The sequence below is a fragment of the Salvelinus alpinus genome, chromosome 13 (genome assembly GCF_045679555.1).
Source record: "Salvelinus alpinus chromosome 13, SLU_Salpinus.1, whole genome shotgun sequence".
Lineage (NCBI taxonomy): Eukaryota > Metazoa > Chordata > Actinopteri > Salmoniformes > Salmonidae > Salvelinus > Salvelinus alpinus.
The window spans coordinates 53,505,319-53,533,251 of NC_092098.1; the positions used below are offsets into that span (position 1 = coordinate 53,505,319).

The 27,933-nt window shown below is 46.5% G+C and overlaps 1 protein-coding gene across 1 annotated transcript; it reads right to left on the bottom strand.

Moving 5' to 3' along the window:
- Window positions 1-13: 13 nt before the first annotated feature.
- On the bottom strand, window positions 14-27,925 carry LOC139537927 (SUMO-specific isopeptidase USPL1-like). Its single transcript, XM_071339825.1, has 9 exons — window positions 27,770-27,925; window positions 27,270-27,441; window positions 26,280-26,402; window positions 23,209-25,174; window positions 22,801-22,911; window positions 12,531-12,666; window positions 6,118-6,243; window positions 4,021-4,181; window positions 14-3,593 (listed from the first exon to the last, which is right to left on the bottom strand). The coding sequence occupies exons 2-9, from the start codon at window positions 27,327-27,329 to the stop codon at window positions 982-984; spliced, it is 5,295 nt and encodes a 1,764-aa protein (XP_071195926.1). The 5' UTR covers window positions 27,330-27,441; window positions 27,770-27,925; the 3' UTR covers window positions 14-981.
- Between the last annotated feature and the right edge of the window lie 8 nt (window positions 27,926-27,933).

Sequence of the window (27,933 nt, forward strand, 5' to 3'; positions counted from 1 at the left end):
CTCAGACAAGATCTCCATGTAAAGAAAGCATTTGATTTTTATTAGAATTATATACAGTATCCAATCCTGTACAACATTTTACAACGGTCACTTTAGTATTACAAAAAAATTTACATTCAAAACAACTGATGAACAAGATAAAGAGTTCCAACCACCACTAAAACACGAAACCCAGCTTCTATCCTAGTCGTCGGGCTTTTCATCCTAGTTCAGGATTTTAAGTCATTCAGACAAAACGAAAATAAAAAAAGGCAAAAGCAAAACGGTATCATGATTTCTTCGGAACATTCCGAAGAAGGATCAGACCACTCGCCTATTAACTGTACAGAAAACTCTGAAACAAACTATATATTTATCACATTCGTTTAAAAAGCCTCAATCTGTCTATTTTTTTTTTTACTTGGAGGACCTTATAGGAACCTGGTCAAAATATAGTGCACTATATAGGGAATAAGGTGGCATTTTTTGGACAAAGCTTCAATGAGTATCAACATTAAACCGTATTCAACTTCGACGTTCTTTCGTAAACAAGTGAATACATGAATGATATGGGAGTGTTTATGTTCAATGGCCAACTGTTAAGATTCCACTTTGTGTGAGAACATGCTGCCAATAACAGAACAACCCACGGATGCCATGTACACACACACACACACACACACACACACACACACACACACACACACACACACACACACACACACACACACACACACACACACACACACACACACACACACACACGTACGTGACTGAAAGGAGTAGTAGCATGACGTTTCTCCTAGCAACTGTCAACATCTAAACTGGCAACTCTTTTCCTACCCAGTCAACGAATTAGACATGAGAATCCTTTAATTGAACAGGATCTGAAATACGGGACCAGGGAGACACCTGAGATGTCGCCTCTGATCTGAGCTTTGATGTTGAAACTCAGGGGTTTGGTAAGCAGATAGCAGATCCTAGACCTGTGGTTAACGAAGCCTAAAAGAACAGGTCGAAAGCACTGAGGGCTTCTGTCTCCATCTGCTGATTGGCCGACCCCGATATGAACTCCTCCAGGAAGTTATCACCGGAGGTCATGATTGGCCCATCTAGACCAGGCAGTGGCATTACTACACCGTGATTGGCCGGTTGTAAGGTCGCAGGGGTCACCACCTGTGAGGCTCCACCAATCGCATTCCCCCCACACGCCAGGTTCCCTCCCGCTTCTTGCCCATTGGTGGTGAGCATATCCAGGAAGCCCGTGCTGTCCGGTGATAGGTTGCTGGCGGTCGTCGCGGGCGACAGAAGGTCGGCGAAGAACTCATCGTAAGCAGGGCTGTCGTAGGCGGAGGTACTGGAGCTAACAGTAGAGGGGGAGCGAAGGTCGGCGCAGTCTGGTCTGCGGGTCACTTCCTGTCCTCCTGCAGCCCCCTGGTAACCCAACATCTGATTCAGCTTCTCCAGTTTCTTCTTCTTGGCTTTCAGCTTCTTCAGCAGCTTGTACCTGAGGGTTTCTGTCTCACTGAGGCCGGCCGGATCCTTCCAGACCTGGCCGCCGGGGCCTTGATTCCTGGAGGAAGAGATTTTATGGAGCTCCGTGACACCCGGAGAAGGAGGAAGTGAGGTCGTGATAGGATACGCTGCTGTAGTGTTGTCGATGGGGGGTTTTCGCGAGGCGAAGTCGCCTGGCTGACTTGGTGTCTTCCAGACGCCATTTTGAGGGTCAATTCTTTGAAAGAGGTGCTGGGTTGGAGGTGAAGTCTTGGAAGAGACATTGTTTATGTTTGTATTTACGTTCCTGCTCCTGGCCTGGAACCCCCCGTACATCTCGGCAGCCTTCACCGGCAGGGCCTCGTTGTCCTCCTTACTGAGTCTGGTTTTGGGGAGAGGCGGAGGCTTCTTCAGCCTGGCGTCTGGGTTGGGGGTCTGCCGGCTCTGTGAAAGCTGCTGGAACCGGTTGGGTGTTGAATGGTTCAATTGACTGGGTTGTCTCTGGCTGAGATGGTACGACCAGTGGGTTTTGGGGTGGGGCGGGGGAGAGGGACCAGGTGTGCTCTGCAGAGAGCTGGAGGTATTGGGGTGGGGCGGGGGAGGGAGACCAGGTGTGCTCTGCAGAGAGCTGGAGGTATTGGGGTGGGGCGGGGGAGAGGAACCAGGTGTGCTCTGTAGAGAGCTGGAGGTATTGGGGTGGGGCGGGGGAGGGAGACCAGGTGTGCTCTGCAGAGAGCCGGAGGTATTGGGGTGGGGCGGGGGAGAGGGACCAGGTGTGCTCTGTAGAGAGCTGGAGGTATTGGGGTGGGGCGGGGGAGGGAGACCAGGTGTGCTCTGCAGAGAGCTGGAGGTATTGGGGTGGGGCGGGGGAGAGGAACCAGGTGTGTTCTGCAGAGAGCTGGAGGTATTGGGGTGGGGCGGGGGAGAGGGACCAGGTGTGCTCTGCAGAGAGCTGGAGGTATTGGGGTGGGGCGGGGGCGGGAACTCTGGTGCTGCGGTGCTGGGTTCCACATATGACGTTGACATCATAGATACGACGGAAGGCAGGATTATTTCACCACAGTTTCCAGGAAGTGCCATCGGTGCTGTTGTTGATGTGACCCCCTTAGCTGCTGCAGCAACTGGAGGGCTGGACGCCATTTTAGGTCTATTGTTGCTTCTCCTGATCTTGGGAGGACTGGGAGTGACTTCTTCAGAGTCCGTCTCAGAAGGACCGTCACTGCTGTCAGGGAGAAACTCACTGGCCGTATCGGGGGACGTTGGCCTTTCGACGAGGTCTTCGTCGTCTGTTTCGGAGGGCGTTTCAGATTCAGTGGGTATTTCCTGGGCAGGTGGGGTCATTTCCTGGGCAGATGGGGTCATTTCAGGGGCAGATGGGGTCATTTCAGGGGCAAGTCGGGGGGTCTCGGTCTCAGATGGGGGGGTCTCGGTCTCAGATCTAGGAGCAGAGAGAAAGCAGACGTCTCTTCCATTTTGTTTGGGAGCCGCGGTGATGTCGTCCAACGGCCTGTTCTCAGAGTCAACTTTGACCTCTACAAGCGTCAGGGTGACGATGTCATCGTGGGAGAGGCCTTCGAAGGTGTCGAGCAGCGTGGCAGAACCGATGGACGGGTCACCGGCTGTCACCGTGGTGTCCGTGATGTCGTTGTCGGTATCGTCAGACACCGTCAGCGCCTCGACAGCGGCCGTGTCATCGAGAGGGCGGGGCAGAGAGAGGTCGTGAGACCAGGACTGGAGCGATACATCAGCGAACACGGAGGTGGAACCGATGACGATGGGAGAGTCTACGTTATTCGTTAATGTTGTGTCCATATCGTTATCTATATAGTCGTCAGTTATGGTGGCGTCCATGTCAGCGTTCGCATCATCAGACACCGTCTGAGAACGTTCTAGAGATTGATTAACGACAAATAGCTTGGCTAGGTGAGGTTGCTTCAGTTCTTTCTCTATCAAGGAAGTGCTCGTCAGGTTTTCGGGATGAGAAGTGCGGGGTGTCTGTGGGTTGTGGGAGTCCGTCTCCAACTCCCAGAAGACAACGTGAATCTCTCTAGGGGGGACCGGCAGCTGGGTGTGCGAGACACAGTCCGGATGCTTCCGGTCGTCAAACTCTAACCATGATCCTGTTGGATGAGAGAAGGTATGGGTTTTAATACACAGTTACTAGTCACAGAGGAATGGTTCACATGCTCACTCTCAGACCAGTAGGAAGGTGCTGAATCCTTGGGATAAATAAATGTATTATTGAAGGTATTTCTGGTGTGCTCTCCGTGTCTTTTAACACAACGTAAAGAGTCCGACCGATTGGCACTTTATAAAACGCGACACATTATTGGACACACTGACTTTTCAGTTATAAAAATCTAGATTTGTTTCTATCCATTGATAATGGAAGTAACAATAAAAAATAACACAAATTCACTCAGTAAACAGTAAATAGTAAATAACAACAACGACGACGACACTAAATCGGAATCGCCCGAGGGGACAAATAAAAAGTTATACCGAATTTGAGTTGAAACAGACAGTACATTTTAAAGACCAACTGACCGTCAGGTCTGCGTATCCAGCTGACTAAATGGTTGAGTGTCTGGTCGTACTGTAGGACGGTGGTGATGGAGTATCTCTGCTGCTGGAAGCTGAAGGAGTACACACTGAGGTTGTTGTCAGGGAGACCTTCCGCAAAGTGCAGCACAAACACAGGAGACAGCCTGGAGGAAACAGGAAATGTCAGGAGAGACAACACTCGTCTCCTCTCCATGTGCACTAACTGATTAAACAGGTAAAGACACAGAGAGACAATAGACAGGGAGAGAGAACAGAGACAATAGACACGGAGAGAGAACAGAGACAATAGACACGGAGAGAGAACAGAGACAATAGACACGGAGAGAGAACAGAGACAATAGACACGGAGAGAGAACAGAGACAATAGACACGGAGAGAGAACAGAGACAATAGACACGGAGAGAGAGAACAGAGACAATAGACACGGAGAGAGAGAACAGAGACAATAGACACGGAGAGAGAGAACAGAGACAATAGACACGGAGAGAGAGAACAGAGACAATAGACACGGAGAGAGAGAACAGAGACAATAGACACGGAGAGAGAGAACAGAGACAATAGACACAGAGAGAGAGAACAGAGACAATAGACACGGAGAGAGAGAACAGAGACAAGACACGGAGAGAGAGAACAGAGACAAGACACGGAGAGAGAGAACAGAGACAAGACACGGAGAGAGAGAACAGAGACAAGACACGGAGAGAGAGAACAGAGACAAGACACGGAGAGAGAGAACAGAGACAAGACACGGAGAGAGAGAACAGAGACAAGACACGGAGAGAGAACAGAGACAATAGACACGGAGAGAGAGAACAGAGACAATAGACACGGGGAGAGAACAGAGACAATAGACACGGGGAGAGAACAGAGACAATAGACACGGAGAGAGAGAACAGAGACAATAGACACGGAGAGAGAGAACAGAGACAATAGACACGGAGAGAGAACAGAGACAATAGACACGGAGAGAGAAAAGAGACAATAGACACGGAGAGAGAACAGAGACAATAGACACGGGGAGAGAGAACAGAGACAATAGACACGGGGAGAGAGAACAGAGACAATAGACACGGGGAGAGAACAGAGACAATAGACACGGAGAGAGAGAACAGAGACAAGACACGGAGAGAGAGAACAGAGACAATAGACACGGAGAGAGAGAACAGAGACAATAGACACGGGGAGAGAACAGAGACAATAGACACGGGGAGAGAACAGAGACAATAGACACGGAGAGAGAACAGAGACAATAGACACGGAGAGAGAGAACAGAGACAATAGACACAGGGAGAGAGAACAGAGACAATAGACACGGGGAGAGAACAGAGACAATAGACACGGGGAGAGAACAGAGACAATAGACACGGAGAGAGAGAACAGAGACAATAGACACGGAGAGAGAGAACAGAGACAATAGACACGAGAGACGAGAGACACAGAGACAATAGACACGGAGAGACAGAGTAGACACGAGAGACAAGTAGACACGGGGAGAGAACAGAGACAATAGACACGGAGAGAGAACAGAGACAATAGACACGCGAGAGAGAGAACAGAGACAATAGACACGGAGAGAGAACAGAGACAATAGACACGGGGAGAGAACAGAGACAATAGACACAGAGAGAGAACAGAGACAATAAACACAGGGAGAGAACAGAGACAATAGACACGGAGAGAACAGAGACAATAGACACGGAGAGAGAACAGAGACAATAGACACGGAGAGAGAACAGAGACAATAGACACGGAGAGAGAACAGAGACAATAGACACGTGGAGAGAACAGAGACAATAGACGTGGAGAGAACAGAGACAATAGACACGGAGAGAACAGAGACAATAGACTTCCTGGGAAGTTCCTGAGAAGAATCCACTTGACTGTTATGGTCAGGGTCAGGGTTCAAAGTAATTCTCCACTGAATTGAAAGTTCCTCATTTTTCTATGAGGTTTTTCTTTTCAATTTGGAAATATACATTTTAATTTCATTTACTTCCTGAATTGAAAACGTAAATTGACCCCCCAATCCCTGGTTGAGATCCACACCAGGTATGAAAAGGTTAAAGGTCGCACACTCACCTCTCCAGCACCAACATCCTGGCTTGCTTCGACTTATTACACTTGCTGCAACGTGATTGGTTGGCAGCATTGAGAGGGTGCCAATCAGTAACCACCTTGGTGAAAGTGGTGAGAGTCTTCTCACATCTGAAAGAAAAATATATTTCAGTTTGTGTTTCTTCCTCTGAATACTGACACACTAGTGGCGTGTGTGTGTGTGTGTGTGTGTGTGTGTGTGTGTGTGTGTGTGTGTGTGTGTGTGTGTGTGTGTGTGTGTGTGTGTGTGGACTCATAAACGGCGGTTATATCTGCGGGGTGGGGGGGTTTAGGGTCGTTAAATATTGTGTGGATGAAGGGCTGACGGGTTGAATAAATAATAAAGAGAAAATAATCCCTTCAAGTTGAATTGTTTTTCATTTTATATCTACATGTCACGTTCGTCATAAGGAGTAGACCAAGATGCAGTGTGGTATGTTTCCATCCTTTATTTTGGAATAGAAAACTTCAAGGAACAAAACAACAAAACGAAACGTGATGGATGCTCAGAGTAGTGCTCACAGGCAACTATACCTAGACAAGATCCCACAAAGCACAATGGGGAAAATGGCTGCCTAAATATGATCCCCAATCAGAGACAACAATAAACAGCTGCCTCTGATTGGGAACCATACTAGGCCAACATAGAATTATAATTCACCTAGATAACCCACCCTTAAATCACACCCCTACCTAACCAACAGAGAATAAAAGCTCTCTATGGTCAGCGCGTGACACTATAGGCTACATTGAGGTTTATCTTTCATTATCTGGCATAAGTGCATAAATCTGAGATTTATGGCCTAACTGCACCAAGTAGTCGACGCGCCAATCGCCCATTGCTTTCGGGAACGGGCAGAAAAAGTTAACTTTGATCCAGAGAGAAAAGCTGCGAAATGTTGAGTTGAAAAAAAAGATAAGGGAGGGACGGAAAGTAATGTTTGGAAAAGATTTGTTGAAGTGGTAAAAGAGGATGATAGCAGTGGCGGCTACGCTACGCTGCGGCTACGCTACATTACGCTACGTTATGGCTACGCTATGTGTGATTATTGTGAGAGGCGCTACACAAATTCGACAGTCACAAAACGGGGACTTCAAATAGGCCTATGGCACATACAGGGAACTGTAGCTTTCTGTTCAGATGGGTTAAATGGAAACTGAAATCTGGGCACTGACTGTGGATCTATAACCTCTCACATAGCCTTAATATTAACTCCTGCAGAATTAATTATTGCAGTAAAAGGATACACCAAATGTAGGCTACATTTTGACTCAGGAACAGAAGAAATATAATTTCTTTCTTTCAGCATCTTGAGAGATTGTGAATGGCTTTTAGATACACGTCTGTAGAGGTGCTGTCTTTATCAGCATCATGAGAGATGATCGTATTTCAACAACATAAAATATACATCCAAGACGAACTGAAATCTGATCAGAAACATGTTGGGTCATTTTGACAGGTTTCTATTTCCTTACAACGGGTCAAACTGAGCATCTTTCCCGTTTCTTTGGGGAGGGTTATTGCATTTTCTCCCCGGTGCCTAAATGTCTTTGCTCTGCAGAAAGAAGCAGAAATGACTGAGAAAACTTTTGATGTCAACTAGACTGAAGTATTCATTAAATCGATTAATGACATTCTGGTGAGCATTGGATTGATTTAGTCGTCATGGGAAACATGTAATAACAGAATAGTATTCTGCATGTATTCAATTAGACAGTTGACTAACACATCGAGAGCTTTGTGACCCTTATAAGGTTTTATCTTCAAAAAGTTGATTGAGATAAATTGTCTTTAAATTTCCAAACCCTTATTGGTTTAAAAATTGTGTATTTTTTATCTTGTATTCTTTTGAGCTTAACATGAATTGGGGTATTTAGAGTACTATATAGTGCATTTGGAAATTATTCCGACCTCTTTGACTTTTCCCACATTTTGTTACATTTTTTCCTCATCAATCTACAGGTATTTCAAAAATGTTTTTGCAAATGTATAAAAATAAAGAAATACCTTATTTACATAAGTATTCAGACCCTTTACTATGAGACTCGAAATTGAGGTCAGGTGCATCCTGTTTCCATGGATCACCCTTGAGATGTTTCTACAACTTGATTGGAGTCCACCTGTGGTAAATTCAACTGATTGGACATGATTTGAAAAGGCACACACCTGTCTATGTAAGGTCCCATAGTTGAAATTTCATATCAAAGCAAAAACCAAGCCGTGAGGTCGAAAGAATTGTCAGTCGAGATCTGGGGAAGGGTACCAAAACATTTCTGCAGCATTGAAGGTCTCCAAGAACACAGTGGCCTCCATCATTCTTAAATGGAAGAAGTTTGGAAACACCAAGACTCTTCCTAGAGCTGGCCACCCGGCCAAACTGAGCAATCGGGGGAGAAGGGACTTGGTCAGGGAGGTGGTCAAGAACCCGATGGTCACTCTGACAGAGCTCCAGAGTTCCTCTTTAGAGATGGGAGAACCTTCCAGAAGAACAATCTCTGCAGCACTCCACTAATCAGGCCTTTATGGTAGAGTGGCCAGACGGAAGCCATTCCTCAGTAAAAGGCACACGACAGCCCGCTTGGAGTTTGCCAAATGGCACCTAAAGACTCTCAGACCATGAGAAACAAGATTCTCTGGTCTGATGAAACCAAGATTGAACTCTTTGGCCTGAATGCCAAGTATCACGCCTGGAGGAAACCTGGCACCATCCCTACGGTGAAGCATGGTGGTGGCAGCATCATGCTGTGGGGATGTTTTTCAGCGGCAGGGACTGGGAGACTTGTCAGGATCGAAGGAAAGATGAACGGAGCAAAATACAGAGAGATCCTTGATGAAAACCTGCTCCAGAGTGCTCAGGACCTCAGATTGGGGCGAAGGTTCACCTTCCAACAGGACAACGACCTTAAGCACACAGCCAAGACAACGCAGGAGTGGCTTTGGGACAAGTCTCTGAATGTCCTTGAGTGGCCCAGCCAGAGCCCGGACTTGAACCCGATCTAACATCTCTGGAGAGACCTGAAAATAGCTGTGCAGCGACATTCCCCATCCAACCTGACAGAGCTTGAGAGGATCTGCAGAGAAGAATGGGAGAACCTCCCCAAATACAGGTGTGCCAAGCTTGTAGCGTCCTACCCAAGAAAACTGGATGCTGTAATCGCTGCCAAAGGTGCTTCAACAAAGTACTGAGTAAAGGGTCTGAATACTTATGTAATGGAGATACTTTTTTATACAGTTTCAAAAATTTCAAAAAACATGTTTTTGCTTTGTCATTATGGGGTATTGTGATGTCATTATGGGGTATTGTGATGTCATTATGGGGTATTGTGTGTATATTGATGAGGATATTTATTTATTTAATCCATTTTAGAGTAAGGCTGTAACGCAACAACATGTGGAAAAAGTCAAGGGGTCTGAATACTTTCAGGATGCACTGTATTAGGTAGAAACCATTGAACAGAAGGAGGCCAGGTCAATAAATACATTTTCACAAAAACGCAGATAGAACAGTCCCAAGCTCTCGAAACAGCCTACCAAAATACCAGAAATTAAAGAGCCTACCAAAACATCAGAAATTAAATACCCTATCAAAACATCAGAAATTAATGAGCCTACCAAAACATCAGAAATTAAAGAGCCTACCAAAATATCAGAAATTATAAGCGAAAACATATCCTAATCCTTCCATATAAATGTTGTACCCCAGGTCTGTTAAAAAAAAATATATTAAAAATGTGGTCTGTCTGACTGTAGCGTACAGTGTATTTTCTATATTAGTGGGTCAGGTGAGGGCCTGAGATATTCACTATATAGTCGGGTGGTTGCAGGGTGAACAAACAGCTGACAGCACCACTAACACACACCCTCTGGTCCCGTTGAGTCGGTTCTCTGACATCTTGTACACTCCCATTTCTGGCAACATTTCCCTCCATGTCGTTGCCATTCAAAAGACCAGTTCAACGCGGAGACGCAGCTTCCCATATTCACGAGAGGCCGCAGTGTTTCGCTGGTCTGCGTACCCAACATGCAACAGCCCCCCCACACCTTGCGAGCCAAACCCCCATCTTGACAGCGAGTTGTAAATATTTTGCCATGCTCAGCGTGTAGTTACTGGACCTAGTTTCTTTAAAAGTCATAATCACAACAACAAGTTTCTCAGACCAATCCACAAACACTACAGGAAGGAAGTTCGATGAGTTAAAACGTTTGTTTCCATTCATGACTCACTTTCTAACTCGATCCCTATCGTTCCTCTTTTAAAAAAGACATCAGAGCAAAAAGACTGGGCTCTCATCCAGCAGTACAATCACCATGTTGATATATTCACTTCCCCCGTCTTCACTTCCCCTCTCTTTTTGGCAGCCTCTCTCAGCCTTCCCCTCTCTTTTTTGCAGCCTCTCTGTCTTCCCCTCTCTTTTTTGCAGCCTCTCTCAGCAGCGTGTTGCGTCTGTGTAGGATGCTGTTACAGGCCAGGTGATCTGTCCGCTGAAAGTAGGAGGAGGGGGAAGAGGCAGATATCTGCCCTCTGATTGGCCATTAGGTTCATGTGACAGAGTCTACAGTAGTGCAGTGGGAGTCGACAGTATTGCAGTGGGAGTCGACAGTGGGAGTCGACAGTATTGCAGTGGGAGTCTACAGTATTGCAGTGGGAGTCGACAGTATTGCAGTGGGAGTCGACAGTATTGCAGTGGGAGTCGACAGTATTGCAGTGGGAGTCGACAGTATTGCAGTGGGAGTCGACAGTGGGAGTCGACAGTATTGCAGTGGGAGTCGACAGTATTGCAGTGGGAGTCGACAGTATTGCAGTGGGAGTCGACAGCGGGAGTCGACAGTATTGCAGTGGGAGTCGACAGCGGGAGTCGACAGTATTGCAGTGGGAGTCGACAGTGGGAGTCGACAGTATTGCAGTGGGAGTCGACAGTGGGAGTCGACAGTATTGCAGTGGGAGTCGACAGCGGGAGTCGACAGTATTGCAGTGGGAGTCTACAGTGGGAGTCTACAGCGGGAGTCGACAGTATTGCAGTGGGAGTCGACAGCGGGAGTCGACAGTATTGCAGTGGGAGTCGACAGCGGGAGTCGACAGTATTGCAGTGGGAGTCGACAGCGGGAGTCGACAGTATTGCAGTGGGAGTCGACAGTGGGAGTCGACAGTATTGCAGTGGGAGTCGACAGTGGGAGTCGACAGTATTGCAGTGGGAGTCGACAGTGGGAGTCGACAGTGGGAGTCGACAGTATTGCAGTGGGAGTCGACAGCGGGAGTCGACAGTATTGCAGTGGGAGTCGACAGCGGGAGTCGACAGTATTGCAGTGGGAGTCGACAGCGGGAGTCGACAGTATTGCAGTGGGAGTCGACAGTGGGAGTCGACAGCGGGAGTCGACAGTATTGCAGTGGGAGTCGACAGCGGGAGTCGACAGTATTGCAGTGGGAGTCGACAGTATTGCAGTGGGAGTCGACAGTATTGCAGTGGGAGTCGACAGTGGGAGTCGACAGTATTGCAGTGGGAGTCGACAGTATTGCAGTGGGAGTCGACAGTGGGAGTCGACAGTATTGCAGTGGGAGTCGACAGTTTTGCAGTGGGAGTCGACACTGGGAGTCGACAGTATTGCAGCGGGAGTCGACAGTGGGAGTCGACAGTATTGCAGTGGGAGTCGACACTGGGAGTCGACAGTGGGAGTCGACAGTATTGCAGTGGGAGTCGACAGTTTTGCAGTGGGACTACCATGAAAAAGTTGTCAAAAACAGATCTTCTAGGATGACAACTAATGAGGATATTGATCACTAAATCACTGATCGAGAAATGGATGTCACAGGAAGGCCATAAAGATCATCAAGGACAACAACCACCCGAGCCACTGCCTGTTCACCCGGCTGTCATCCAGAAGGCGAGGTCAGTACAGGTGCATCAAAGCTGGGACCGAGAGGCTGAAAAACAGCTTCTATCTCAAGGCCATCAGACTGTTAAACAGCCATCACTAACACAGAGAGGCTGCTGCCTACGCTGAGACCCAATCACTGGCCACTTTAATAAATGGATCACTAGTCACTTTAAAAATGTTAACATATCTTACATTACTCATCTCATATGTATAAACTGTATTTTATACCATCTATTGCATCTTGCCTATGCCGTTCCCTCATATGTACATATTCTCATTCACCCCTTTAGATTTGTGTGTATTAGGTAGTTGTTGGGGAATTGTTAGATGACTTGTTAGATATTACTGCACTGTCGGAACTAGAAGCACAAGCATTTCACTACACTCGCATTAACATCTGTTAACCATGTGACTGTGACCAATAACATTTTAAATATTCTCCATTGAAAGTGCTTCTTTTGTCCAAGACTAGGTTTAATCTAGGTCCAGAAAACTGGTCCAATAACTTAACGACAGCTCTTACTTGGTTTTGGTGGCATGCTGGCAAGTCGTTGAGGTACACTGAAACTGCCAGTCATACGCATGCTGGAAGAGAGGTTCGACCCAGGAGTCAGCCCCCAGGAGGAGAGGCAGGACGGAAACCAGCCTCTCATTCTGACCTGCAGGAGAGGAGACAACACAGCAGGGGTCAGGGAGGGGTCAGATCGGGTCCATCTGGAATCAATGGTAATGTTGGGGACTGTGTGTGTTAGTCATGAAGGTAAAGACATGGTTGAGACGATCTCCTGAGAGAGGTTCAGATCGGGGACGCTAACTGGTGAGGGAACAAAAAGAAAAGTGACAATTTGCCGAGAAACACGGCAACAACAAAAAAAAGTCTGCGTTAACTGAAAGAAAAACACCCCTATTTTCAGAGTGGGGTTGTCACAATACCAACATTTTACTAACGATGTCAGGCCAAGTATCACAATACCAACATTCTATTAACGATGTCAGGCCAAGTATCACAATACCAACATTCTATTAACGATGTCAGGCCAAGTATCACAATACCAACATTCTATTAACGATGTCAGGCCAAGTATCACAATACCAACATTCTATTAACGATGTCAGGCCAAGTATCACAATACCAACATTTTACTAACGATGTCAGGCCAAGTATCACAATACCAACATTTTACTAACGATGTCAGGCCAAGTATCACAATACCAACATTTTACTAACGATATCAGGCCAAGTATCACAATACCAACATTTTACTAACGATATCAGGCCTAGTATCACAATACCAACATTTTACTAACGATATCAGGCCTAGTATCACAATTCCAACATTTTACTAACGATGTCAGGCCTAGTATCACAATACCAACATTTTACTAACGATACCAGGCCAAGTGTCACAATACCAACATTTTACTAACGATACCATGCCAAGTGTCACAATACCAACATTTTACTAACGATGTCAGGCCAAGTATCACAATACCAACATTTTACTAACGATATCAGGCCTAGTATCTCAATTCCAACATTTTACTAACGATATCAGGCCAAGTATCACAATACCAACATTCTATTAACGATGTCAGGCCAAGTATCACAATACCAACATTCTATTAACGATGTCAGGCCAAGTATCACAATACCAACATTTTACTAACGATGTCAGGCCAAGTATCACAATACCAACATTCTATTAACGATGTCAGGCCAAGTATCACAATACCAACATTTTACTAACGATGTCAGGCCTAGTATCACAATACCAACATTTTACTAACGATACCAGGCCAAGTGTCACAATACCAACATTTTACTAACGATACCATGCCAAGTGTCACAATACCAACATTTTACTAACGATGTCAGGCCAAGTATCACAATACCAACATTTTACTAACGATATCAGGCCTAGTATCACAATTCCAACATTTTACTAACGATGTCAGGCCAAGTATCACGATACCAACATTTTACTAACGATATCAGGCCAAGTGTCACAATACCAACATTTTACTAACGATACCATGCCAAGTGTCACAATACCAACATTTTACTAACGATGTCAGGCCAAGTATCACAATACCAACATTTTACTAACGATATCAGGCCAAGTGTCACGATACCAACATTTTACTAACGATGTCAGGCCAAGTATCACGATACCAACATTTTACTAACAACATCAGGCCAAGTATCACGATACCAACATTTCACTAACAACATCAGGCCAAGTATCACGATACCAACATTTTACTAACAACATCAGGCCAAGTATCACGATACCAACATTTTACTAACGATATCAGGCCAAGTGTCACGATACCAACATTTTACTAACGATATCAGGCCAAGTATCACAATACCAACATTTTACTAACGATATCAGGCCAAGTATCACAATACCAACATTTTACTAACGATATCAGGCCTAGTATCACAATACCAACATTTTACTAACGATATCAGGCCTAGTATCACAATTCCAACATTTTACTAACGATGTCAGGCCAAGTATCACGATACCAACATTTTACTAATGACATCAGGCCAAGTATCACGATACCAACATTTTACTAACGACATCAGGCCAAGTATCACGATACCAACATTTTACTAACGATATCATGCCAAGTATCCCGATACCAACGATATCAGGCCTAGTATCATGATACCAAGTTTGCACATGTGCTACACAAACCCCTGATCTTCACTCCTCTACTCAATAAAACAACAACATGGTAGCGACACAACAACAACAGCATGGTAGCGACAACAACATGGTAGCGACACAACAACAACAACATGGTAGCGACAACAACAACAACAGCATGGTAGCGACACAACAACAACAGCATGGTAGCGACACAACAACAACAGCATGGTAGCGACACAACAACAACAGCATGGTAGCGACACAACAACAACAACATGGTAGCGACACAACAACAACAACATGGTAGCGACACAACAACAACAACATGGTAGCGACACAACAACAACAACATGGTAGCGACACAACAACAACAGCATGGTAGCGACACAACAACAACAGCATGGTAGCGACACAACAACAACAGCATGGTAGCGACACAACAACAACAACATGGTAGCGACACAACAACAACAACATGGTAGCGACACAACAACAACAACATGGTAGCGACACAACAACAACAACATGGTAGCGACACAACAACAACAGCATGGTAGCGACACAACAACAACAGCATGGTAGCGACAAAACAACAACAGCATGGTAGCGACACAACAACAACAGCATGGTAGCGACAACAACATGGTAGCGACAACAACAACAACAACATGGTAGCGACAACAACAACAACAACATGGTAGCGACAACAACAACAACAACATGGTAGCGACACAACAACATGGTAGCGACACAACAACAACAGCATGGTAGCGACACAACAACAACAGCATGGTAGCGACACAACAACAACAACATGGTAGCGACACAACAACAACAACATGGTAGCGACACAACAACAGCATGGTAGCGACACAACAACAGCATGGTAGCGACACAACAACAACAGCATGGTAGCGACACGACAACATGGTAGCGACACGACAACATGGTAGCGACACGACAACAACATGGTAGCGACACAACAGCATGGTAGCGACACGACAACAACATGGTAGCGACACGACAACAACATGGTAGCGACACGACAACAACATGGTAGCGACACAACAACAGCATGGTAGCGACAACAACAGCATGGTAGCGATACCAACATTTTACTAACGATGTCAGGCCAAGTATCACAATACCAACATTCTATTAACGATGTCAGGCCAAGTATCACAATACCAACATTCTATTAACGATGTCAGGCCAAGTATCACAATACCAACATTCTATTAACGATGTCAGGCCAAGTATCACAATACCAACATTTTACTAACGATGTCAGGCCAAGTATCACAATACCAACGTTTTACTAACGATGTCAGGCCAAGTATCACAATACCAACATTTTACTAACGATATCAGGCCAAGTATCACAATACCAACATTTTACTAACGATATCAGGCCTAGTATCACAATACCAACATTTTACTAACGATGTCAGGCCAAGTATCACGATACCAACATTTCACTAACAACATCAGGCCAAGTATCACGATACCAACATTTTACTAACAACATCAGGCCAAGTATCACGATACCAACATTTTACTAACGATATCAGGCCAAGTATCACAATACCAACATTTTACTAACGATATCAGGCCAAGTATCACAATACCAACATTTTACTAACGATATCAGGCCTAGTATCACAATACCAACATTTTACTAACGATATCAGGCCTAGTATCACAATTCCAACATTTTACTAACGATGTCAGGCCAAGTATCACGATACCAACATTTTACTAACGATATCAGGCCAAGTATCACGATACCAACATTTTACTAACGATATCAGGCCAAGTATCACGATACCAACATTTTACTAATGACATCAGGCCAAGTATCACGATACCAACATTTTACTAACGACATCAGGCCAAGTATCACGATACCAACATTTTACTAACGATATCATGCCAAGTATCCCGATACCAACGATATCAGGCCTAGTATCATGATACCAAGTTTGCACATGTGCTACACAAACCCCTGATCTTCACTCCTCTACTCAATAAAACAACAACATGGTAGCGACACAACAACAACAGCATGGTAGCGACAACAACATGGTAGCGACACAACAACAACAACATGGTAGCGACACAACAACAACAGCATGGTAGCGACAACAACATGGTAGCGACAACAACAACAACAACAACATGGTAGCGACACAACAACAACAACATGGTAGCGACACAACAACAACATGGTAGCGACACAACAACAACATGGTAGCGACACAACAACAACAGCATGGTAGCGACACAACAACAACAACATGGTAGCGACACGACAACAACAGCATGGTAGCGACACAACAACAACAACATGGTAGCGACACAACAACAACAGCATGGTAGCGACAACAACAACAGCATGGTAGCGACACAACAACAACAACATGGTAGCGACACAACAACAACAGCATGGTAGCGACACAACAACAACAGCATGGTAGCGACACAACAACAACATGGTAGCGACACAACAACAACAGCATGGTAGCGACAACAACAACAACGTGATACTTGGCCTGATATCGTTAAAATGTTGGTATCGTGATACTTGGCCTGATGTCATTAGTAAAATGTTGGTATCGTGATACTTGGCCTGATATCGTTAGTAAAATGTTGGTAGCGACACAACAACAGCATGGTAGCGACACAACAACAACATGGTAGCGACACAACAACATGGTAGCGACACAACAACAACATGGTAGCGACACAACAACAACATGGTAGCGACACAACAACAACATGGTAGCGACACAACAACAACATGGTAGCGACACAACAACAACAGCATGGTAGCGACACAACAACAACAACATGGTAGCGACACAACAACAACAACATGGTAGCGACACAACAACATGGTAGCGACACAACAGCATGGTAGCGACACAACAGCATGGTAGCGACACAACAACAACATGGTAGCGACACAACAACAACATGGTAGCGACACAACATGGTAGCGACACAACAACAACATGGTAGCGACACAACAACAACAGCATGGTAGCGACACAACAACAACAGCATGGTAGCGACACAACAACAACATGGTAGCGACACAACAACAACATGGTAGCGACACAACAACAGCATGGTAGCGACACAACAACAACAGCATGGTAGCGACACGACAACAACATGGTAGCGACACAACAACATGGTAGCGACACAACAACAACAGCATGGTAGCGACACAACAGCATGGTAGCGACACGACAACAACATGGTAGCGACACGACAACAACAGCATGGTAGCGACACAACAACAACATGGTAGCGACACAACAACAACATGGTAGCGACACGACAACAACAGCATGGTAGCGACACAACAACAACATGGTAGCGACACAACAACATGGTAGCGACACAACAACAGCATGGTAGCGACACGACAACAACATGGTAGCGACACGACAACAACATGGTAGCGACACGACAACAACATGGTAGCGACACAACAACAACAGCATGGTAGCGACAACAACAGCATGGTAGCGACAACAACAACAGCATGGTAGCGACACAACAACAACAGCATGGTAGCGACACAACAACAACATGGTAGCGACAACAACAGCATGGTAGCGACAACAACAGCATGGTAGCGACAACAACAGCATGGTAGCGACACAACAACAACAACATGGTAGCGACACAACAACAACAGCATGGTAGCGACACAACAACAACAGCATGGTAGCGACACAACAACAACAACATGGTAGCGACACAACAACAACAACATGGTAGCGACACAACAACAACAGCATGGTAGCGACACAACAACAACAGCATGGTAGCGACACAACAACAACAGCATGGTAGCGACACAACAACAACAGCATGGTAGCGACACAACAACAACATGGTAGCGACACGACAACAACAGCATGGTAGCGACACGACAACAACAGCATGGTAGCGACACGACAACAACAGCATGGTAGCGACACGACAACAACAGCATGGTAGCGACACAACAACAGCATGGTAGCGACACAACAACAGCATGGTAGCGACACGACAGCATGGTAGCGACACGACAGCATGGTAGCGACACGACAACAACATGGTAGCGACAACAACAGCATGGTAGCGACAACAACAGCATGGTAGCGACAACAACAGCATGGTAGCGACACAACAACAACAACATGGTAGCGACACAACAACAACAGCATGGTAGCGACACAACAACAACAGCATGGTAGCGACACAACAACAACAACATGGTAGCGACACAACAACAACAACATGGTAGCGACACAACAACAACAACATGGTAGCGACACAACAACAACAGCATGGTAGCGACACAACAACAACAGCATGGTAGCGACACAACAACAACAGCATGGTAGCGACACAACAACAACAGCATGGTAGCGACACAACAACAACATGGTAGCGACACGACAACAACAGCATGGTAGCGACACGACAACAACAGCATGGTAGCGACACAACAACAGCATGGTAGCGACACAACAACAGCATGGTAGCGACACGACAGCATGGTAGCGACACGACAGCATGGTAGCGACACGACAACAACATGGTAGCGACACGACAACAACAGCATGGTAGCGACACGACAACAACATGGTAGCGACACAACAACAACAACATGGTAGCGACACGACAACAACATGGTAGCGACACGACAACAACAGCATGGTAGCGACACGACAACAACAGCATGGTAGCGACACGACAACAACAGCATGGTAGCGACACGACAACAACAACATGGTAGCGACACGACAACAACAGCATGGTAGCGACACGACAACAACAACATGGTAGCGACACGACAACAACATGGTAGCGACACGACAACAACATGGTAGCGACACGACAACAACATGGTAGCGACACGACAACAACATGGTAGCGACAACAACATGGTAGCGACAACAACATGGTAGCGACACGACAACATGGTAGCGACACGACAACATGGTAGCGACAACAACATGGTAGCGACACCAACATGGTAGCGACACCAACAACATGGTAGCGACACCAACAACATGGTAGCGACACCAACAACATGGTAGCGACACCAACAACATGGTAGCGACACCAACAACATGGTAGCGACACCAACAACATGGTAGCGACACCAACAACATGGTAGCGACACCAACAACATGGTAGCGACACCAACAACATGGTAGCGACACCAACAACATGGTAGCGACACCAACAACATGGTAGCGACACCAACAACATGGTAGCGACACCAACAACATGGTAGCGACACCAACAACATGGTAGCGACACCAACAACATGGTAGCGACACCAACAACATGGTAGCGACACCAACAACATGGTAGCGACAACATGGTAGCGACACCAACAACATGGTAGCGACACCAACAACATGGTAGCGACACCAACAACATGGTAGCGACACCAACAACATGGTAGCGACAACATGGTAGCGACACCAACAACATGGTAGCGACAACATGGTAGCGACACCAACAACATGGTAGCGACAACAACAACATGGTAGCGACAACAACAACATGGTAGCGACAACAACAACATGGTAGCGACAACAACAACATGGTAGCGACAACAACAACATGGTAGCGACAACAACAACATGGTAGCGACAACAACAACATGGTAGCGACAACAACAACATGGTAGCGACAACAACAACATGGTAGCGACAACAACAACATGGTAGCGACAACAACAACATGGTAGCGACAACAACAACATGGTAGCGACAACATGGTAGCGACACCAACAACATGGTAGCGACACCAACAACATGGTAGCGACACCAACAACATGGTAGCGACACCAACAACATGGTAGCGACAACATGGTAGCGACACCAACAACATGGTAGCGACAACATGGTAGCGACACCAACAACATGGTAGCGACAACAACAACATGGTAGCGACAACAACAACATGGTAGCGACAACAACAACATGGTAGCGACAACAACAACATGGTAGCGACAACAACAACATGGTAGCGACAACAACAACATGGTAGCGACAACAACAACATGGTAGCGACAACAACAACATGGTAGCGACAACAACAACATGGTAGCGACAACAACAACATGGTAGCGACAACAACAACATGGTAGCGACAACAACAACATGGTAGCGACAACAACAACATGGTAGCGACAACAACATGGTAGCGACAACAACATGGTAGCGACAACAACATGGTAGCGACAACAACATGGTAGCGACAACAACATGGTAGCGACAACAACAACATGGTAGCGACAACAACAACATGGTAGCGACAACAACAACATGGTAGCGACAACAACAACATGGTAGCGACAACAACAACATGGTAGCGACAACAACAACATGGTAGCGACAACAACAACATGGTAGCGACAACAACAACATGGTAGCGACAACAACAACATGGTAGCGACAACAACAACATGGTAGCGACAACAACAACATGGTAGCGACAACAACAACATGGTAGCGACAACAACAACATGGTAGCGACAACAACAACATGGTAGCGACAACAACAACATGGTAGCGACAACAACATGGTAGCGACAACAACAACATGGTAGCGACAACAACAACATGGTAGCGACAACAACAACATGGTAGCGACAACAACAACATGGTAGCGACAACAACAACAACATGGTAGCGACAACAACAACATGGTAGCGACAACAACAACATGGTAGCAACACTACAACAACATGGTACAAACATTATTGGTCACAGTCAACAGCACAAAGGGCAATAAGGTAGAGACAACAATACATCACACAAAGCAGCCACAACTGTCAGTAAGAGTGTCCATGATTGAGTCTTTGAATGAAGCGATTGAGATTAAACTGTCTAGTTTGAGTGTTTGTTGCAGCTCGTTCCAGTCGCTAGCTGCAGCGAACTGAAAAGAGGAGCGACCCAGGGATGTGTGTGCTTTGGGGACCTCTGACAGAATGTGACTGGCAGAACGGGGGGAGGATGAGGGCTGCAGTAGATATCTCAGGGGGGAGTGAGGCCTAAGAGGGTTTTATAAAGAAGCATCAACCAAGAACATCTAGCTGCTCGCGAGCATACAGACCTCTGGTGTAAATGGGAAGGTGCACAGGACAGAGGAGTGAAAGAGACGAGACCAAAGAGACAACATGGGAACAAGCGAACATAAAATACAACAACAAAAAAACTCTGCGATACAGGCACTTGGAATATCGCGCAAAGATATAAATTCAAAATAATCGACTTAATTCGATATATCACCCAGCCCTAATTTGGGGCAGAACTTTTGAGGTGGTTGTCAGTGATTTTGAGGTGGTTGTCAGTGATTTTGAGGTGGTTGTCAGTGATTTTGAGGTGGTTGTCAGTGATTTTCAGTTGGTTGTCAGTGATTTTGAGCAGGTCACGCGTGTTATTGGATGAAACCCTCATTCTGACATCACTCTGAACCCCGCTGTTCTATTTTGGAGGACGCAGTCAGGAAGCATCCTGTGCTCAAGTCATTAATGACCACAGAGATGGATGTGATCACACAGGGAGAAGACTCTCCTTCATAGGTCAAGGGGTGATACAAAAGAATCAAATCAAATGTATTTATATAGCCCTTCGTACATCAGCTGATATCTCAAAGTGCTGTACAGAAACCCAGCCTAAAACCCCAAACAGCAAGCAATGCAGGTGTAGAAGCACGGTGGCTAGGTAAAACTCACTAGAAAGGCCAGAACCTAGGAAGAAACCTAGAGAGGAACCAGGCTATGAGGGGTGGCCAGTCCTCTTCTGGCTGTGCCGGGTGGAGATTTTAACAGACTTATAAAAGAAGGGTGCAGACAGAGTGATAGACCACCCTGGCAAAGTTCTTCTTCTCACGAATGACCTATTTTGAGATCAAAAGAGTGAATCATTGCCTGAAAAGTGTTACATTTTCACCTCCGTATAGAAACCACAAGAGGAAACCTCTTGTTGTTCTGTACGGCTCAGTTGGTAAGGGCTCTCGCAGCGTCAGGATTGTGGGGTTTGACCCCCCCCCAGGGGGGGAGGGAGAAGGGCCAACCATTCTTCAAAACGTATGCACGCAGATTCTTACCCAGTTTACATTTCAGTCGAGGCTCCAGCAGTTTAAAGATGGCCGTCCTGATGGCCTGCATCTCAGTCTGCAGCCTCTGCAACACCGCAGAGGGCACTCTGACGACACCGTCTGGAGAGAGGTGAGAGACAGACTCACATTAGGTGTAGATATTTATGTACGACCCCCCCCCAAAAAACACTTGTTTAAGATATCTCTGGAAAGTGGAAAATGCTGTCCAGTGTCAGATTGAGAAGAATACACACAGAGATTCTGCTGACGGCAGCTGTATTGGATCAGAATGTACGAATACATTCTGTCCCGTTCCAAATAGATATTCAGCTCTTAGCTGCCAATGTGGTACATCAATTCAACCTTAGTAAACAGATATAAATATATAAAACATAAATAAAAGATATGTCCACCCACCTGCGCCAGTGTGTTGATAGGCTGTGCTGAGACTACAGGCTCGGTCGTACCTCTCACACAGATCCCAGACAGGTTGACCTACAGTGGGCCTCTTGATGGGTCGTCTGTCCCTCAGGGTGCGACAGTGGACCAGCGCTACCAGCAAGGTGTCCAGCCAACCCAGACTGTGCTCATTCTTCCAGAACAGATGAGGTCCGGGAACTGGGACCAACTCACCCGTCGAGATCACTTCCGGGTCAAAGTCGGGCAACACTTCCTGCGTGTATTTAATAATATGAGTCTTTCTTGGCCGGCCCCTTTTCTTTTTCGGCGGCGGTGTCAGGACTTCCACATCCTTTTTGACGCTTACTTCCTGTTCCTCGTCGCTTAGTTGTCGGGCGTTGTGAGCTCTTCTTTTAGCTCTGATAGGACCATCATCTTCATCATCACCTGCAACGTGACCCTCAGACACTTTGCTCTGACTGAGGTCCACACTGCAGGGTCTACACACCTCCTGTAGGGGGCACTCTTCCTCCTGTATCTTCTCTTCCTCGTCAAAGACAGGCAGATCCTCCTCATCTTTCTCTAAAGCAGGGACAACCTCAATCACGGCAGGTATAGACACAGCCTCCAAGGCCACAAGTGTAGCGTCATCTTCCTCCTCCAAGGAGATAAGAACCTCATCTTCCTCCTCCTCCAAGGAGATTAGAACCTCATCTTCCTCCTTCTCTTTCTGTAAGAGACTTAGACCCTCCTTCATGCCAGGTGAAGCCTCTTCTAAGACAGTTAGAGCCTCCTGCAAGACCAGGATGGTCTCCGTGGCAGAGACAGCCTCCCCTGGGACAGGTAGAGCCTCCTCTGGCAGAGAGACAGCCTCCCCTGGGACAGGTAGAGCCTCCTCTGGCAGAGAGACAGCCTCCCCTGGGACAGGTAGAGCCTCCTCTGGCAGAGAGACAGCCTCCCCTGGGACAGGTAGAGCCTCCCCTGGCAGAGAGACAGCCTCCCCTGGGACAGGTAGAGCCTCCTCTGGCAGAGAGACAGCCTCCCCTGGGACAGGTAGAGCCTCCCCTGGCAGAGAGACAGCCTCCCCTGGGACAGGTAGAGCCTCCTCTGGCAGAGAGACAGCCTCCCCTGGGACAGATAGAGCCTCCTCTAGCAGAGAGACAGCCTCCCCTGGGACAGGTAGAGCCTCCTCTGGCAGAGAGACAGCCTCCCCTGGTGCAATCAGAGCCTCTAGGAGACGGACGGTGTCCTGTAAATTAGGGACAGTTACGCGTGTGGCCAAGCCTTTCTCTAGCGCAGCCACATTCTTCTCTGGGGCAGAAACAGCCAAGTGTAAGGGAGGTAAAATCGTCTCTGGGGCAGACACAGCTACCCGAGAGACAGTTAAAGTCTTCTCTGGGGCAAATACAGCCTTGTCTAAGGGACAGATAACCTCCTTCGGTGCAGACTCAGCGTCTACAAAAGACACTGCCAGTTGTGACGTAGGTACAGTCTTCTCTGGGAGAGGCAACCCCTCGTCTAAAGTAGGTGTACCCTCCTCTGGGAGAAAGACACCATCTTCTCCCTCCTCATCCTCATCTAGGACTTCCTGGTCCATTTCCTCTGGGATCGGCCAATCAGAATCCTTGTGGTATCCATTGGCCCCTCCCCTCTCGGTCTCAGGAAGTGGATAGTTGAGGGTTTTATCCACCGGCTGCATGTCTGTGGGTTCTGATCGGCTGATTCTCTCCTTCTGTACTGGCGTTGTGTGCTTCGTCTTATTAAAGCAGTCTTCTCCATTGAGTTTGGTGCTGGTGATCCTGACGACTGGGCGACTCTCATTCTGTGCCACGGCCTCCTCTGATCGTGCGCTTTTGGGGGAAGGTACAGAGTCTCCGTTCTCCAACACACTGGGACTCTTCCTCTTCCTCCCCGTCTGGGGTAGAGGGGGTACGAGGCTGGCCAGGACATCTTCCAGAGGCCTGGAGACCAGGGGAAACAGGCACTGTAGGGGATGTCAGAGGGTAGAGGTTATTTAGATGGGTAGGTTTGTTTAAAACAGGCTAGTCAATTAAGAACAAATGTGTTATTTAAGGCCTGGCAAGAACCGGCGCTGAACTAATAAATTATAATAACGGGTAACTATCTGGGAAACTTCAACCTAGAACTTGTATTCACTCTTTCTTTCAAGGTGAGGCCAAGGACAACATCCACTCTCTATAACGTAGGACGGTGAAAGGACACTTTAGCAGGGGGACAGTGAAAGGACACTTTAGCAGGGGGACAGTGAAAGGACACTTTAGCAGGGGGACAGTGAAAGGACACTTTAGCAGGGGGACAGTGAAAGGACACTTTAGCAGGGGGACAGTGAAAGGACACTTTAGCCGGAGGACAGTGAAAGGACACTTTAGCAGGGGGACAGCGAAAGGACACTTTAGCAGGGGGACAGCGAAAGGACACTTTAGCAGGGGGACAGTGAAAGGACAGTTTAGCAGGAGGACAGTGAAAGGTCACTTTAGCAGGAGGACAGTGAAAGGACACTTTAGCAGGAGGACAGTGAAAGGACACTTTAGCAGGAGGACAGTGAAAGGACACTTTAGCAGGAGGACAGTGAAAGGACACTTTAGCAGGAGGACAGTGAAAGGACACTTTAGCAGGGGGACAGTGAAAGGACACTTTAGCAGGGGGACAGTGAAAGGACACTTTAGCAGGAGGACAGTGAAAGGACACTTTAGCAGGGGGACACTTTAGCCGGAGGACGGTGAAAGGACACTTTAGCAGGACAGTGAAAGGACACTTTAGCAAAGTGTCTGACTGCATTTACTACCAACAGTAACAGAATTCCCCCATGCCTTAAGTCCCTCCTGATACTGCCACTACGCCGGACAACAAAGCCAACAAGATACCGAAACAATGTTTTTACAGGAAACTACTCAAATGGGCGTCTTGTTTCAGACGTGTTTCGATAACAAACTACTAAAACGGGCGTCTTGTTCCAGACAAACAATTAAAACGGGTGTCTTTGATCCTCACTCATTGGCCGTGCTTTGTGAAATACCCCGATGTTTTTGTTGATGTTGTGCTGATTGTGTGTGTTAGCGTTAGCCTACCTGTGGGTCAGTGCAGAGGGTGATGACCTCCTGGATGCTGATCCTATAGGAACGCAGAGCCTGAGTCTGCCCTTTAGCAGCACACCATGGACAGGTCTCTAACGAGGCTGAGCGCTCCTGGATCTGCAGGGACCAATCGTTATGACAATAAAGAATTATGTTAATAACTTGATCGATATCAGGAGGGGAGGGCAGCTTAGTCGCCTAGGGGACAACATAACGTAACACATCACAGAGCATCGTACAGCATAATTGAGTACAGTTGAGTATCGGTGTTATACAGTATCATTGAGTAACATGGAATATCATTCAATATCTTTCTAAATATAATTCAGTGCTTTAGTGTAGGGGTGGGTAATTCCAGTCCTCGAGGGCCTGATTGGTGTCACAGTTTTGCCCAAAGCTAACACACCTGACTCCAATAATCACCTAATCATGATCTTCAGTTTAGAATTCAATCTGATTAATCAGCTGTGTTTGCTGGGGATGGAGAAAAAGGTGACACCAATCAGGCCCTCGAGGACTGGAGTTTCCCACCCCTGTTTAAGTGTATCGAATACAGTGTCATTGATTATAAGATATTTAGATAATATGTCAATGTCATATAGTACACTGGAGTATCAGGTCAGAGTACACAGGATCATTGACTTTGTTAGAGCGAGTATCACAGTATCAGAGCTGAATATTACTGAGTCCAGTCCAATCATAATGAAGTTCATTGATTTGAGTAGGAGTTCACAGAGACATGCATTATGTGCAATGTACCAGGCGGCATATCAACTGATATAACCCTCAAAAAAAATCATCCACACAAACGTTTCGCCTTTTGAAAGCAAAGATTTCCAATTTTCATTTGAGTATTCTTTAGTTGGATTTTTTGATTTGGTTACAATAAGGAGATTATACCCAATATAAATCCTTAAAACCAAAATAGCTTTGCACAAGTGACAGTAAGAGGAGAGGAGAGGAAGACAAATGAGTTCGACTGACTTTTTCCCAATACCCTGCAAGTGGGCCCAGGGCCCCCAAACCAGTGCCTTCGCAACTCATCACAGGCAAATCTGCTGTTCCTTGTTGTCCAGTGCTGTCTGTGTCCAGCGCTAGTCACTATACATTACCATATCCCTGTGACCAACCAGGCTCACCTCCTCCGCATGAAGGGCTACAGGGGGGGAAGACAGCACATTGGCAAAGTTAACGTAGCAAAACGTTGGCATTACGTTTGGATCGCACGCTAATATGGCTTAACGTTAGGTACGTCCACAATTGTTAATAATAATGTCAAAATACAGTTCATATGATCATACATGGATTCATTGCTGCTGTGATACCGTATGGAACTCGTAACACAAAAATACCAACGTTAACTAGCTTGCTAATCTAAGGTGGTGGTGGATAGCTAGCTTATTAGCAATGCAAGCTAACGTTAGCTAGCTACCAAGTAGTTCGAGAATGCGCTGGACCTCAAACCTGGCTATTATTTTACTTACCTCGATAAAGAGCATACTCTATTCAATTTAGAGACGATAGTAATCACAATAATTAATAAACTCCTGCCGGTGATGTGGTGTGTCGCTTTCCATGCGCATCCCTCTATCGTGGTCGAAACGTTCAGTTTCCGGTTGGGGGCTTGACGCCGGTTGTGTAGCAAACT

What these genes read in the sequence shown, in the direction of transcription:
- LOC139537927 (XM_071339825.1), bottom strand. Translation starts at nt 27,329, where the DNA reads ATGAGTTGCGAAGGCACTGGTTTGGGGGCCCTGGGCCCACTTGCAGGG. An exon ending in TCGACTGAAATGTAAACTGG is followed by an intron (nt 12,667 to 22,800) that starts GTAAGAATCTGC and finishes CCTCTCCTGCAG; the next exon opens with GTCAGAATGAGAGGCTGGTT. An exon ending in AGGATGTTGGTGCTGGAGAG is followed by an intron (nt 4,182 to 6,117) that starts GTGAGTGTGCGA and finishes TGTTTCCTCCAG; the next exon opens with GCTGTCTCCTGTGTTTGTGC.